The sequence below is a fragment of the Crinia signifera genome, chromosome 3 (assembly GCF_055691185.1).
Source record: "Crinia signifera chromosome 3, ASM5569118v1, whole genome shotgun sequence".
Classification (NCBI taxonomy): Eukaryota; Metazoa; Chordata; class Amphibia; order Anura; family Myobatrachidae; genus Crinia; species Crinia signifera.
The window spans coordinates 280,893,264-280,908,944 of record NC_139219.1 but is presented as its reverse complement, the minus strand read 5'-3'; the positions used below and the strand labels follow the sequence as shown (position 1 = coordinate 280,908,944).

General features: G+C 46.7%; 1 protein-coding gene across 7 annotated transcripts in view; it reads right to left on the bottom strand.

Annotated features, from left to right (window-relative positions):
- Window positions 1–15,681, bottom strand: part of ANKMY1 (ankyrin repeat and MYND domain containing 1) — a 68,319-nt gene that overhangs the window by 728 nt on the left and 51,910 nt on the right. For 4 of the 7 annotated variants that reach the window (XM_083178269.1, XM_083178270.1, XM_083178271.1 and 1 more), the window contains 7 exons: window positions 15,301–15,382; window positions 14,428–14,582; window positions 12,232–12,363; window positions 7,048–7,179; window positions 5,641–5,772; window positions 4,481–4,612; window positions 2,213–2,855 (listed from right to left, as the gene is read on the bottom strand). In XM_083178269.1, the coding sequence (XP_083034395.1) occupies window positions 2,458–2,855; window positions 4,481–4,612; window positions 5,641–5,772; window positions 7,048–7,179; window positions 12,232–12,363; window positions 14,428–14,582; window positions 15,301–15,382 (1,163 nt within the window). In that variant the 3' untranslated portion in view covers window positions 2,213–2,457. Of the gene's footprint in view, window positions 1–2,208; window positions 2,856–4,480; window positions 4,613–5,640; window positions 5,773–7,047; window positions 7,180–12,231; window positions 12,364–14,427; window positions 14,583–15,300; window positions 15,383–15,681 lie in introns of those variants that run through there. The other 3 variants (XM_083178274.1, XM_083178273.1, XM_083178272.1) reach the window with 3 other exon arrangements.

The window sequence follows — 15,681 nt, the reverse complement described above, 5'->3', positions numbered from 1 at the left end:
TTTTTTGAGATGCGAATTTGCGGCAAAAAAGTGCGATATGGTGTGATTTCTGGCGATTTTTAAGTCCTGAAAATCGGCACATTTTCAGTACAGTGCGCTGTGTTGAAAAAAAAAAAGTCCGTGAGCGGGTACCAGCCGGGAGCAGCGCGTCTGCCGGAGAAGATGTCGGGGTCGTCGCCGGGGACCAGGTGAGTAGGATTTCCTTCCTCAGGTACCCCTTTTGGATTACTTCGGATCCTGGACCCCGGAGACATCAGCCCTGGAGCCCAGGACCCCGGACCAGCCCCGGAACCTGGACCAAGTCCCCGGAACCGGACTGTTCAGCCCCGGACCCCAGACCCAGGATCCAGGGACTGACCTACGGGCTCAAGGTAGGTAAGTATCAGTATGTGTGGGCTGTGGATGTATTAAACTTTTATTTTTCTGGGTGTCAGTGTGTTTTATTTAACTATTTTTTGTACTGTGGAACTACAAGTGCCAGCGGGCCCTTTAATGCCCGCATGCTGGGACTTGTGGTTCTCCAAGTCCCAGCATGCGGGGTAGGCTTGCTGGGACTCATAGTTCTACAGTATAAGACAATAATTTTTATTATTTTTTTTACACTTTTCATCAGCCCGATGCCCACCGCCCAGGGGCATCGGGGACAGCCCCGGACTTTCAGCATGGGCTGGTAAGTCCTGGAGGGGGGGGGACCACTTCATTGGGGGGGTCCCCACTTCCCCAGGACCCCTGCTGACCAGCCACGGGGATAATGCTTTGGCCGTGGGACCTTATATAATAAGTGTCCCCCGGCTGTGGCATTACCCTGCTGGCTGGTTGGGTCTGGTGCCGGTTCTTAAAATACTGGGGAACCCTAGTCATTTTGTCCCCCGTATTTCGGGAACCAGCACTGGACCTTGAGCCTGGTGCTGGTTTCATTAAATCAAGGGAACCCCTATTTGTTTGTCCCTCTGATTTTATGATACCAGCACCGGCTTTTTGAGCCTGGGGCTGGTTATGCTTAGGAGGGGGGACCGCACGCCGTTTTTTTTCTTTTAACTATTTTTTTTACAACAGAACCATGCACAGATCTCAATGATCTGTGCATGTTTCTGATAAAATCGCCAGTCAGAACCTGGTCTATTTTTTTTTGCGATTTTTAGTAACCTTTACTAAAAATCGCAACCCATTAAATATGCGAGTTCTATACTTTTTAATGGGAAAACATCTGGATGCGATTTTTAGTCTAACTAAAATTCGCACCTTTAAAAAATGCGATTTTTGCCGCAAATCGCACCTTATAAAATATGCGATTTTCGGGAAATGCCCGAAAACGGCATATTTTGTGTAAAAAAAACGCAAAAAAAAAAATTCGCCTCCCATTACATTTCGCCCATGGTTTTCTATGTGGGAGGGAACAATGGGCCTGGTTCAGACTTGAACGTAGGTCTGTGCGCATGTGCATATCCCCGATTATCATGAATCTGCAGCATACACAGAACGGGTGCCGGACGGGTTCCAGACAGTCGGGATCCCGACAGTCGTTTACCCGACGTCGGGATCCCACTGTCAAAATGCCGACAGCCGGGTGCCCGACGGCCACCCGCTATTTTCCCTCGTGGGGGTCCACGACCCCCATAGAGGGAGAATAGAATAGGTGGCTCGCATAGCGAGCCACCGTGCCCGCACCGTGGTGAGCGCAGCGAGCTCGCAAAGGGCTTTTTTTGCGCTCACCATGCTGTCTGACTAGGCAGTCGGGATCCCGATGTCAGGATAATGACTGTCGGGATCCCGACTGTCGGAGTCCCATACCACACCCACACAGAACGGGCCTTGGGAATCTGCCTGCACTACCTCTCTGCCGATGTAGGGTGCACAGTGCTTCCACGCTAGGAGAGTGTATAGGGAAGCCCTTTACTACTGTAAAGCCCCGTGCACACGGGGGAGATATATTGCTGAGCAATATATTGCTCTGTGTCTCCTGTTCATCAGCGACCAGAGATGGTCGCTGATGAAAAAGAAACTGCCAGGGGAGCCCGGCAGTGGTAATCAGCTGGTCGCAGGAGCATGTTCCTGCGAACAGCGATCACTACAGGGGTAAAAACGTGAGCGCGCACCCGGCGATATATCGCCGGTGCACACTCCCATTGCGGGCAATATGGTCGCTCAGCGACCATATTTCCCGCGATATTACACAAAATCACCCCCGTGTGTACGCACCTTAAGTGCATTCAAATGAGCTCACAAAGAAATGTCAATGACAAAAAATCAAAATATTACGTTTTAACACTGAAACTAAAGACCCCCAAATGTCAGCTTACAGTCACATGCTTTACTGTAGAAATAAGGAGGTAAGCACTGCCACTAATACCCCTTTCACACTTACAGAGCCGGGGCATACCCGGGAATGTGTTCCCGGACGCTTCCCGGGAATGTACCCTTTCACACTGCACTCAGACCTGGGATCGACAGCCCCATTCACACTGATCCCGGGAAATCACTGCAAATACATATGCATGTCATTAGAAATGGACTCCAGGGCTCTGAAAGATTTGTGAGCCCAAGAAAGCTCCAATCAGCAGCTTTTTTAAAGTCCCGTGTACGGGACCATTCACACTGACCGCATCCCGAGTCGTTCCGGAATCTACCCAGGTCAGGATCCCGGGTTGATTCGCGTTCATGTGCAAAAACCCGGGATAAAATTGCTAGTGTTAAAGGGGTATAATTATAACTGTAGTTCTCATAGGTACTTGGAACATAATCCCGGCTTGTACGAGCCCTTTGGTCAGGGTGCGATGACTCTCTCCCAGGGCACAGATGCTTTGATGGTTGGCTCCATGTTCCTTTGGTTGGGGACATCTTATTAGCGAGTATCCCTAGTGAAACAAAGAGCAGTAGTTACGGTGCAGAGTTCCTAATGACATCTAATGATGGCAGCTTGCTGTATTTGCCTGTGGCATTAGCTTATACTTCCTTGTATAGACAACCTGTAGCCCTGCTGCCGTTACTCAGTTATATCTCCCAGGACCGGGAGCTATAGGAGGTTGATGGGTGATGAACAACTACAGAGCTGCAGGTCACCTGAGATGGAGCTAACAGCAATGTAACAAGTCAGATCCATGATCTAATATAGGGGTAATTCAGACCTGATGGCACATCTGCAAATTCGCACAGTGGCTGCTAATCAACAGACTGTGCATGTGTACAGCCCATAGTATGCATTCACGAGGCTGTACTGTGATAATGTCTGCTTCTTTTTTGATTGCTTGTTGTACGCAATGTGATTGACAGGAAGTAAGTGTCTGGGGGTGGTAACCGGCCGTTTCATGGCAGCGTCAGGGAAAAGCAGGCGTGTCCAAGGGCTTTACAGAATGGTGTGGACGTCAGCTCCAGGCCGGATATGCCTGTATTCACCACAGCCGCCGAGTAAGTCTCTGGCTAATCTGAGCGTGCGATGACTGGCGTCCTGGGTACTTATGTAGTATCTGGGCTGCGGATTTTTTGATTGTATGCCTTAACTTAAGGCATACAATCAGTGCGATGCGATATCGCATCGCCATGCATGCGACCATATCGCATGCGATGCGATGACCCGATTTTTCCATAGGATTCAATGTTAAAATGGACTGAGTCCATTTTAACATGGAATTCAATGGGAAAAAGGGGTCCTTTTCATACCCCTACTATCCAAGTGGGCATGGAGTTGGATATAAACCTGTGGCGAGCGTAGCGAGCCACCGAGCCCGAAGCGTGGCGAGCGAAGCGAGCCCCGCGAGGGGACGGTATTCTGTGTACGCTCGCCAAGCTTCGGGCTCGGTGGCTCGCTACGCTCGCCACAGGTTTATATCCGACTCCATGCCCACTTGGATAGGACCCCTTTTCCCATTGAATTCCATGCTAAAATGGACTCAGTCCATTTTAACATTGAATCCTATGGAAAAATCGGGTCCATCGCATCGCATGCGATATGGTCATATGTGATGCGATGAGATGGACCCGATTTCAAAATCGGCAGCCCAGATACTACATAAGTACCGCGTCCAGTGTAAAAACCAATCGATGGTGAGCGGCTTATGAACAGTTACAGGCTTGGTTTGAAAAATTACAGTTAGGAACTGATTGCCCAGTGATAAAAACCAGACACTTTATCACTTCTCCAAGCTTAATAAAATCGACCCCTCTGTCCGCAGTGACAAAGACCCTGTAATTTGTATAAACTGCTAATACCTCTGTTTCTCATCTTGTGAATGGCCAGCGATGGCTAGTCATCACTGGCTTCATTTGCAGGGGGACCTCATACATGCTCACAGCGTACCGTGCACATGTGCAGTCTAACATTCCTCAGTAGGGCTGCAAATTCACAGCACTGGGACAGGGTCTGAATCGGACCCAATGTCAGAATGTGACCGTAAATAAAAATAGCCTGAATGCCTGGTTCCAATTGAAATAAAGCTACAGTATGTCTAATGCTATTTCTATTAATTATAAGTGTAGTTCTCACTGGTACTTGGGACGTAGTCCTGACTTGTATGGGCCCGTCGGCCAGGATGAGGGGACTCATTCTCAGTGTGAAGGCTCCGTGATATCTTGTTCCTTGTTATTTTCACTGGAGACCTCTTGTCACTGAATTTCCCTTTAAGAATTAAAAAAAAAAATGAGTTACAGTAAGTAGCACAGGGGCAGATTTATTAAGCTTGGTACTTTATCACCAGCCAATCAGCTCCTAACTGTGAAGTTACAGACTTGGTTTGAAAAAGGACAGGTAGGAGCTGATTAGGACAGGGGAAAGCTTCCATGGTGCCCCCAGATTGTGGCGTCGAAGCACCATTCACTATTATTGAGTGCACTGAAATCTACCGATGTATGGGAGTCAGGTGACTTAAGCCCTATGAGTGTGGTATATGGTTCCGACAGTCGGGATCCCGACAGGCCGGACTCAGACAGAGGGGGGGGCGCAACAAAGCCCCTTGCGGGCACGGTGGCTCGCTCCCTATTCTATTCTACCTCTATGGGGGTCGTGGACCCCCACAAGGGAGAATAGCCGGTGGCCGTCGGGACCCTGAGTGTCGGGGTAATGACTGTCGGGATCCCGACTATCGGGAAACTGTCCGGCACCCAGACCTATACACAATGGCGATTTCAGTGCTATTTCTAAACGATTGGACTAGATTGCTAAATTAAGCACTCATTGCTCCGTGTGTATACCCCCAAGTAACGGCGGTTTGCGGTCCCTATCGCCAGACTAGATTTTGACCGCATGCAGTCAAAATATAGTGAAACCGCCAGTCTTCTCACCATAGAAATCTGCTAAGCACAGATCGCTCAGCACAGATCACTCAGCATAGATCGTTTGTGCTGGCACACATCGGCTCCCGTTGCCCCGTGCAGGGGCGGAACTGCTGGAGGCAATGGAGTTGGCTACTGCTGTGCCCCTGTTCCAGAGGGGGGCATGTTTTCTGCATTGTCTCCAGCTCTGCTGTGCTCAGTGCCCACACAGCGCCCCTGCCTCCATCCCTGGGGAGAGGAGCAGGAGGGACCGTCTGCCAATGATTACCTCTGCTGCAGCCTTGGATTTGCAGGGCATTACTGGATACTTACACTACAAATAATGTGGCCACTATGTCTACTGCTATTGCTATCAATTCTAACTGTAGTTCTCACTGGTACTTGGGACGTAGTCCTGACTTTTATGGGCCCGTCGGTCAGGATGAGACAACTCATTTTCAGTGTGAAGGCTCCGTGATATCTTGTTCCTTGTTATTTTCACTGGAGACCTCTTGCCACTGAATTTCCCTTTAATAAAATAAATGAGTTACAGTAAGTTGCACAGTTCCTGCATGAAGACTAATCATTGGCATTTCTATAATACTCCCACTCCACCCACCCTGCATTCATTTAATTATACTTACCTCTACGGAGTCCACATGGGTGGTGGCAGTGTTTTCTGGCACAAATACAAATGGGTATTCCTGGGAGGTGGCTACAAATACAAGCAAATATAGGGGGTGATTCTAATTCAATCGGTCCCCCGCGCGTTCGCACAGGGGACCGATTGTTCTTGACTGCGCATGCGCATAGGTTTTTATGAGCCCACACACAGAAGTCCGGTCAGGGGGGCGCGGAGGGTCCTGGAGGGGAGGGCCGGGGAATTTGCCTTTGAGAACACCCAGCGTTTCAAAGGCGTTTCCATAAGAACGCCCAGCATTCCCTGATGATGCGGGTGCGGGGGGCGAGCAGCAAAATCGCTGGCAACACAGGGTGCCACTCCAAAAATGGTTGCCACCTTGGAGGAGGTCCTACTGCAGTTCTAGTATCTGTCAGGGGAGAGCAATATGCCCAGTGCTACCTGGAAGTGCCTGCAGCCCCCAGGCAACAAGCATATCATCCTCAGGCAACTAGCATGTAACCCAAGGCAACATGCAACCCTCCCGATAGGCACATGTAACCCCCCTGGCAAGAGCATGCAACCCCCTTGGAAATGAGTATGTATACCCACGGCAACAAGCATGTAACCCCCATGGCAATGAGCATGTAATTTATGTGCAAGAAGCATGTATCCTCTTGTAACGAGCATGAAACACCTGGTCCTATTACTATACTTGCACTTTTTTATATGTGCAGTTTTTTTTATCAATCTTTTGAGGTTGTTATTTTACTGTTGAATGAACACCTCCTGTCTTTACTGCCCAGTGACAGCTGATTCCTCACGTTCAGGTAAATTATAGCATTAGAATTGAAAACTGCTCGTTACATAAAGACAGCCCCAAAGTCTGCATGCTGTAATAACTAATAGCCCCATACATTAGTGACAGATTGCTGCTATTACCAATAGGCGATGGCCAGGTTGGGGAATCTGTAATATCAAACAGGTTATAAATATAGGGATTCCCCTTATCCCAACCAAAAACCTTGGGATGGGCAATCAGGGATTTTTAGAATGAAGAATTTCGCAAGGGATCGCAATCACCTATGGCAGTTCTGGCCAGGTCGGGGAATCAGGAAAATGGTGGTAGATGTAGGGGGCCTTAAGTACGGCTAACGCTATTAATTATAACTAGTCCTTCTCACTGGCACTTGGAACGTTGTCCTGACTTGTATGAGCCCTAAGGTGCGGATGAGTGGACTCGCTCTCAGTGTGCAGCCTCCCTGATGCCTTCTTCCTAGTTCTTCTGCTTGTGGGCGTCTCATCACAGAGTTCCCCTTTTAAAAAAGAGAACGAGTTATCATATTCAGGTATTCAGCATGTTAACCTGTAAACATTCTTGTAGGGCTTCGGCGTATGTTTGTAGGTCTGCCGGATCAGTCATTCTGAAGTCGGAATCCTGACTGTTGCGGTGGTGAGTGTAGCAAGCCACTGTGCCCGCAAGGGGCTTTGTTGCTCTCACCCCACTGTGAGTCCCGGCAGGCTAGATTCCGACGTCGGGCTAATGACTGTTGATGTGCTATACTACACCCGTTTGAAGCCGTACCGTGGTCCGCTTAACATGCTAGACGTAGCATGATAAACTTGTCAACATACTAGTGCCTGCATTCCAGGATCCACATAGCGGCTCTCAGGGGTAGATTTATTAAGCTCGGTGAAGTGATAATGTGGCTGGTACTTTATCACCGGCCAATCAGCTCCTAACTGTGAAGTTACAGGCCTGGTTTGAAAAATGACAGGTAGGAGCTGATTGGCCGGTGATAAAGACCAGGCACTTTATCACTTCACCGAGCTTAATAAATCTACCCCTGTGTCCTTTAACGACTTCCTGTTTCCGCATGTTCCTGGTCTGTTATCTCCCAGGATTTATTTATCGAGTGTCAGCCTAATCTGCACGTTACCGTTGAGAGACCAGTAACAGAAATACTGTAACATACAGACAGAGGAAAAAAGTCCCTGCTTACAGGCTTACAGTATATAGGAAATCAGACTTTGATACATGAGGAAAAAGGCATTACATGAAACCTGCATATTCTGGAAATACTTCTTACATGCATGTAGTAGGATTTGGAAGTAGAGTTTAGTTTCATGTCAAGGATGCCACCTAGACAGCATGATTGTGTGGCAGGGTTGTTGTGTACACAACATAACTCCCAACTTCTGTGTTGGTGAAATAGGGACACTCGCGCGGCCCGAAAAGGGGGCGGGCGTATGCAAATGAGGGCACGGCTTATGCTAATTAGCCGCTATCTCATTTTCATACGAGAATAGACGCTGTGCGCATGCGCACAGCGTCTATTCTATTAGATTGGGGGGTCTCCAAACTGCCACCCCCCGCAGCGGGACAATGCCTGCCGCGGGTGGGACAGCGGGACAGGACCCAAAAATCGGGACTGTCCCGCTGTAATCGTGACAGTTGGGAGATATGACACAATATTGTAACACTCTTCTCAAGTGTAGGAAACTGTAGCTCGGCTGTTGTTGTTCAGCTGGGGTACAGTCGATGGGTTGACAGGTGTCTAGGTCGACATGGCTGAATGTCAACACGGGACAAGGTCGACACGTGTCTAGGTTGACACATGTGTAAGGTCGACGTGGGTTAGGTCGACGGTCAAAAGGTCGACATGAGGTTTGTCACTGTTTTTTGAGCCGACGTGCCGACAGGCGGTATTTCATGCCCTACCCTCCACTTGGGCGTGGTGGGAGAATAAAATAGTGCCCGAAGCATAGCGAGTCCATGTCGACTGTGCCAAACTTGGGTAAAAAAAAACAGTGAAAAAATCCTAGGTCGACCGTTTGACTGTCAACCTAACCCATGTCGACCTAACGCATGTGTCAACCTAGACACCTGTCGACCATGTCACATGTCGACCTTCATCCATGTCAACCAATACACATGTTGACCTTGCAGTATGTCGACCTAAACGTGTCGACCTAATGACTGTTGACCATCATGTGGTCAACCCAATGATCCCATTCCATTCAGCTATACTTCCCTCAATTGTAAGCTATACAGTATGAGTCTGGGGGGCTGGTGTTTTATGTCTCATTCATTAGGTTGACATATGAGAATGTCGATATGTTTGTAATGTCAACATGTCCATAAAGTTGACATTAACCATGATGTTATGTCAACTTAGTTGAACTGTCAACAATGTCTCTTTAGTGCAATTCTATACCTAACCCGGCTTTCCCTATGCCAACAATATGTCAATGATGATATTTGGAGGTGTCTATTTGTGAAAACGCAAAGTTTTTTTTTTTTTTTTTACTAATATGGGAGTTCTATTAAAGATGGGATGTTGCCCATAGCAACCAGAATCTACTTCTCATTTATTTAGCACCTTCTAGAATCTGATTGGTTGCCCATAGAAACATCCCATCTTTAAGAGAACTCCCATCTTAGTAATAAACCCCTAAATGTCAGAATTCTAAACAGAGATATTGTGATCAGTGGCGGGACCCAGGTCCGGACAGATGGAGGGGCCCGAGACCTGCTCCCAGTGGGGAGAGAGATGACAGCACGCTACTCAGTGGTGAGCTGGGGAGAGAGAGGCAGCGGCAGCCTGTCCTGTCTCCCTGTGCAGGTGAGTGATCGCACCTGCACCCCCATCAGTGCCCGCCCGCCCCTACAAGTTAGGTCATTTTTGTGTTTCTAATGGGACATGGCCATGCCCCTTCCAGTAGCCACACCCCCAGCACCAACGCCCCCTACATTTTACCAGGACCTGGCCTACATGTGGGTGCCCCTGATTGAGACTGCATACCAAGTCTGACATATAGTTACCAAGTACGAGCTGGTGAGATCAGGCAGGAGATATGAAATACTGTATATGCCAATATAACAGGTGCCGGGCGGGGTCCCGACAGTCAGGATCCCGACAGTCATTTACCCGACGTCGGGATCCCGACAGTCAAAACCCCGACACACGGGGGCCCGACGACCACCGGCTATTCTCCCTCGTGGGGTCGTGGAGACCCCCATAGAGGGAGAATAGAATAGGTGGCGAGCGTAGCAAGGGGCTTTGTTGCGCTCACCATGCTGTCTGGGTCCGGACAGTCGGGATCCCGACGTTGGGATGATTGTCGGACCCCTGTACCACACCCCAATATAACAACACACCATGTTATAAATCTCAGACAACTGAAGAAGCCACATGTGCTAAATCTTGTTGAACACAAATAAAACTAATACTACAAAAAGTGGAAAATCTTATTTACTTTTTTTTATTCAATTATTTACACACACACACATATATATATATTTAGGCATTTATAATATTTCACTGTTTCAATTATATCTTAGTATTATCTATTGAAATGTATTTACTTTTAAAATCAGTTTTACTAATGAGAATTGTCATTCATACTGTATATACAGTCACCCTTAGCACCAAGCACATCCCGCTGGTGCGAGCGCGGCCTCCCGCATGCTGTATACAGTACATCCTATGACGTAGTACTGTCACTATCACTTTCATTGGTAACATTATATTACATGTCACCAATTATCATTCTCACTTCACCTTTATAACCCTCATTTCTCTCCACCTCTCTACCTTATTACCTCAAGTTATAAGGATTTATAATATTTTATTGCATTGAAATATTTGGTATTTCGTGATTTTATATTAATCAATATTCTTACTATGGCACTATGGGGTTTATTCTAGTTCATTCTTTCTGACAAAATCCTTCTTAGATGGACAAAACCATGTGCACTGCAGGGGGGCAGATGTAACATGTGCAGAGAGAATTAGATTTGGGTGAGTTATTTTGTTTCTGTGCAGGATAAATACTGACTGCATGATTTTACACTTCAATATAGATCTCACTTTGAAGAAAAACCCCACCCAAATCTAATTCTCTCTGCACAAGTTACATCTGCCCCACCCGCAGTGCACATGGTTTTGTCCATCTAAGAAGGATTTTGTCAGAAAGAATGGACTAGAATAACCCCCTATGGGCCTAATTCAAAGAGGCAAGTAAACCCGCATACGTCTCTCCGACAGTCCCTATATAATTTGGCACAAGACTTTTCCGCATTGACAGTACCGGTTATGGTATGCTAGGTCAACTATGCCTAGGTCGACACCCTACGGCTGACAGTCAGTAGGTCGACACCACTGAATGGTCGACATACTTATGGTCTAAAGGCCAACACAAGCTTTAGATCGACAATGGGAAGGTCGACAGTTAAAATGTTGACACAAGTTTTTGGCCCGAATGTTGACACAGTTGGGCACGGTGTGTCTACATATTCTAGCACGGTGCTTCCCAACACACAGCACAGTATTTTATTATCCCACCACGCTGAAGTGGTTGGTAGGGCATGAAATACCGCCTGTCGGCACGTGTCGGACCAGAAACACGTGAAAAACTTGTGTCGACCTTTTGACGGTCAACCATCGCATTGTTGACCTAATGCTTGTGTTGACCTTGAGTATATCGACCATTCAGTGGTGTCGACCTACTGACTGTCAACCTAATGAATGTCGACCTAGGGTCCAGAGACCGACAGTACCAACTGATCATTTCTTACTACTACCATTAATTGGGTATGGGTCATTGGGTCAACCAAATTTAGGTTGACATGCATTGGGTCAACCACTGAAGGTCGACAGGGCTTAGGTTGACACCTGACATAGGTCTATTTGGCTAAGGTTGACAGGGATGGAAGGTGTACAATGGTATGGTCAACAGTGTCGACATGTGTTTTTCACCGTCAAAGTGTCCTGCTGCGCTCCCCATGCATTGGCCACTATTTTATTCTCCCACCACGCCGTAGTGGATGGTAGGGCATGAAATACCGCCTGTCGGCACATGTCGGCTCAAGAAAAGACCTGTGAAAAACTCATGTTGACATTTTGACTGTCAACATTGCCATTGTCGACCTAATGCATGTGTTGGCCTTCCAACCTTGTTGAGCATAGCCATGTAGACCCAATGCATGTCGACCTTGTGAACGTGTCCCCATTATTTAAGTCGTATGCACTGCTTTCTATTGTCTGCCTTTGTATATTAATGGCTGCATACTTTATATTTTTATAGTTTATGTAAGTAACGTATTAAATGAATGTAGTTGTTGGAATCAGCCCTTTACTAGACCTATCTCACACCTGTAGATCCTGTCATAGTGTTCCTCCTAAGTGCATATAAATCTGACATGATGCTTACATACATCTACAAGCACACAAAGCAATGTCAATTATACAACAAAATGTATAAAACAAAAGTGGCACCATAAAAAAGCCCGCCCCAATGTCCGCTTACTGCAGCAATGTACAGGATAGGTCAGTACTACTATTAATTATAACTGTAGTTCTCACAGGTACTTGGACTATAATCCGGGCTTGTATGAGCATTCACGTCATGATGGGACGACTCTCTCTCAGCGTGCAGAGGCTTTGGCGGTTGGCTCCTCGTTCCTTTGGTGGCGGACATCTTGGCACTGACCCTCCCTTTTAAAGTAAAGGGGAAGAGTTTAAGTTCACAGTAACGGTAAGCGGTCTAAAGATGGTGTTCTGCAATATTATCTCAGGCTTCTGCCCATGTGAAGGACACCTGTAGCTCTGCTGCTGTTGTTCAGCTATAACTCCCAGTATGGTGAGCTACAGTATATGAGAACAAAGAGAAGGGCGGTCACCGACATGTCTCCTGAGTGTGCAGTAAAGAACAGACTCGAGGGCTATGGTAGATTTGTCAGGTTTTGCAGATGCATCAAGCGATCTTCAGCCTCATGGCGATGTGAACACACCTCCTTTGCAGCTGATTGGACATAACTGGGTGGTAACAGGGCATTTGAATGTACTGTAGCTAAGCTTAGTGGGGGGTGCGGAGGCTGTGTAGTTGGAATTGCAAGTTACTCTAAGGGCCTTATTCTGGTTGACTCGCTCGGGCATGAATTCACACCCTTGCGAGTCATACAGAACACGCCCTGCGAATGGTGGTATGACTGCCCCCTTTCGCACGCCGGGTTCGTTCACCCGGCACGCGAATGGATGTTTTACATAAACATTCATTCGCATGCCAGTGGGAACCTCCCCCATCCTTCGATGGTCGCCGACCATGGAATGCTGAAAGCGCTTGCATATGTAAGGGTGGTCCAGACCACTCGTACATACAGTATGCCTGTAGAATTACAGGAAATAGGGCGGGCAGCTGATATCCGGTTATGTCAGCAGTCTGCCCCCCTGCACGTGTGTCATGGAACGCATTAGCATGTGTACGCCCAGCGGTTTCATGGGAACGCACATGAAATGCAGGGCATTCACATATACTAATGGGCCTGCACGGCACCCCACGCCCCTCTCCACCCCCCCCCCCTTCTGCAGCGCATACGCAAAACATCGCTCCACCTTGCAAATTAGCGCAAGAGCGAGTCAAACAGAATAAGACCCCATGTGCTGTCTGTTAGGGATAGGGCTCGTTCAAGTGTGCACTAAAAGAGACGACAGCGTTACCACCACATGGATATAAGCGGGTGAATATCCACATTTATACCAGAGTATAAGCGCAATTCCAGCCAACTGAATGCATCTCTGAGTCCTATATTTAAAAAAGAGAAGAAAGTCTCCATACTTTCCCATCTCAATAAAATGTATTCATAAAAAGAGAGAGGAGCCATCTGCAAGTCTTGTTTCTCCCCCTGGATCTGAAGGTGCTTCAACCAGTGACCAAACTGAGGCAGCATTCGACCAGACACTGCCTCATTGAGCATGCAGTCAGAGCTACGCAGCCTCTCGTTAGGGTGAGCAGGGACACGTGGGTAGTGGTTTTGTTTTATCCTCATGAAGACTAAGATCACAGATTTCAACTCCTGTTTAAATGTTTATTTTAAGTAGTATATGGTTTGTCTTTTACAGTGCAATGTAGGAAAACAATAAAAAAAAGTACTGAATTTAAAAAAGGATATGGACAACAATAATGTTGCAAAATAATCCGTTACACAATAATCCTAGCACTGCACAGATGACCCTGGTAAAATGCTAATGAGAGCACTGTAACACTAGTATAACTATATACTGTACATAGTGACCAAGCTATACCACAGACAATGTTCATGTCGACACAGAAAACTATGTCTGTTTCAGAGACAGTTATTCTCTCTAGGTTGACATAGTGTTGGCGGGATTCTTGTGTCTACAATAAGAGAGTTGACAATGGTTTTGATGACATCATGACTGCATACCTCCTTTTCTTAACTTATGCAGCAGTATTCATAGTACAGGAGTTCTTAATGTGTAATAGTTCATAATGTCCATATTACCAGTAAGTAAAAGAAGTGAGGCTAAGAAACTGGGACTGTGCAGCAAGGATGTGTATACAGTAGACTAGCCCTAACCTTAACCCCAATCCTAAAATCAAAATTCAGCATTGTGGCTGTTGACATTCAGACAATGTCAATGCAATATACATATTCAATGTTGAGATTGTTAATGCAGACCAAACCACCATTTTGAATGCTGACAAATGACTGCATACTGGGTTTCAGAAGCCTCCTTGTAATAAAGGGATGTACTTACCTGTCAGTTGCTGGCATTCATATTTGTGTGTTTCTTCCCATGATCTCTTCTTGCACTGTTTGCTACATGTATATATACAGTAACATCGTAAACATGGCGTCAGCTTTACACCTACAGAGCGGCCACACTGGTAACAGTGCTTGAAGAAGGATTTTCTAAAGTGAAATACAGTAGAAAAGGTGTTCTCACTCATGACTGAGAGCAATAAACATAACACAGACCCAGAAAGGGACAGCACTCATGACTGAATGCCTGTACATAACACAGACACAGGAGAGGTGACAGCGCTCATGACTGAAAGCCTGTACATAACACAGACACAGGGGGTTACAGCGCTCATGACTGAAAGCACTGTACATAACACAGACACAGGAGAGGTGACAGCGCTCATGACTGAAAGCACTGTACATAGCACAGACACAGGAGGTGACAGCATTCACTACTGAAAGCCTGTACAAAACACAGACACAGGAGGCGACAGCGCACATGACTGAAAGCACTGTACAGAACGCAGACACAGGAGGTGACAGTGCTCATGACATAGAGCACTGTATAGAACAAACACACGGGAGGTGACAGCACTCATGGCTGAAAGCCTGTACATAACACAGACACAGGAGGTGACAGCATTCATGACTTAAAGCCTGTACATAACACAGACACAGGAGGTGACAGCATTCATGACTTAAAGCCTGTACATAACACAGACACAGGGGGTTACAGCGCTAATGACTTAGAGCACTGTATAGAACACAGATACAGGAGGTGACAGCACTCATGACTGAAAGCACTGTACATAACACAGGAGAGGTGACAGCGCTCATGACTGAAAGCACTGTACATAGCACAGACACAGGAGGTGACAGCTCTCACTCAGATAAAATCGAGCTCTCTTCATCAATTGGCTCCTTCATTTTTCTTTTCGCCTTTGCATCTCTGTGCACATCAGGACCACCTGCAATAATCAAAATGGCAGATTGATTACAAACGCATGCATTATATTTGATAGACTATGAAGTTTTTATATGATCTATAATACTTATTAGCATGTGCAGACTAAAACCACAGAAATGTGAACTTATCACTTTAATAAGTACAGTAAGGTCTAGTAACATGTCTTAAATATTTTTTCATTTGCCAGCAACTAAATATATTTTTATAGGCAGGTGAGCCTGTACATGTTGCTTTTGATACACTGGGGCAGATGTATTAAGCCTGGCGAAGAGATAAACTGGAGATAAAGTGGAGAAAAAG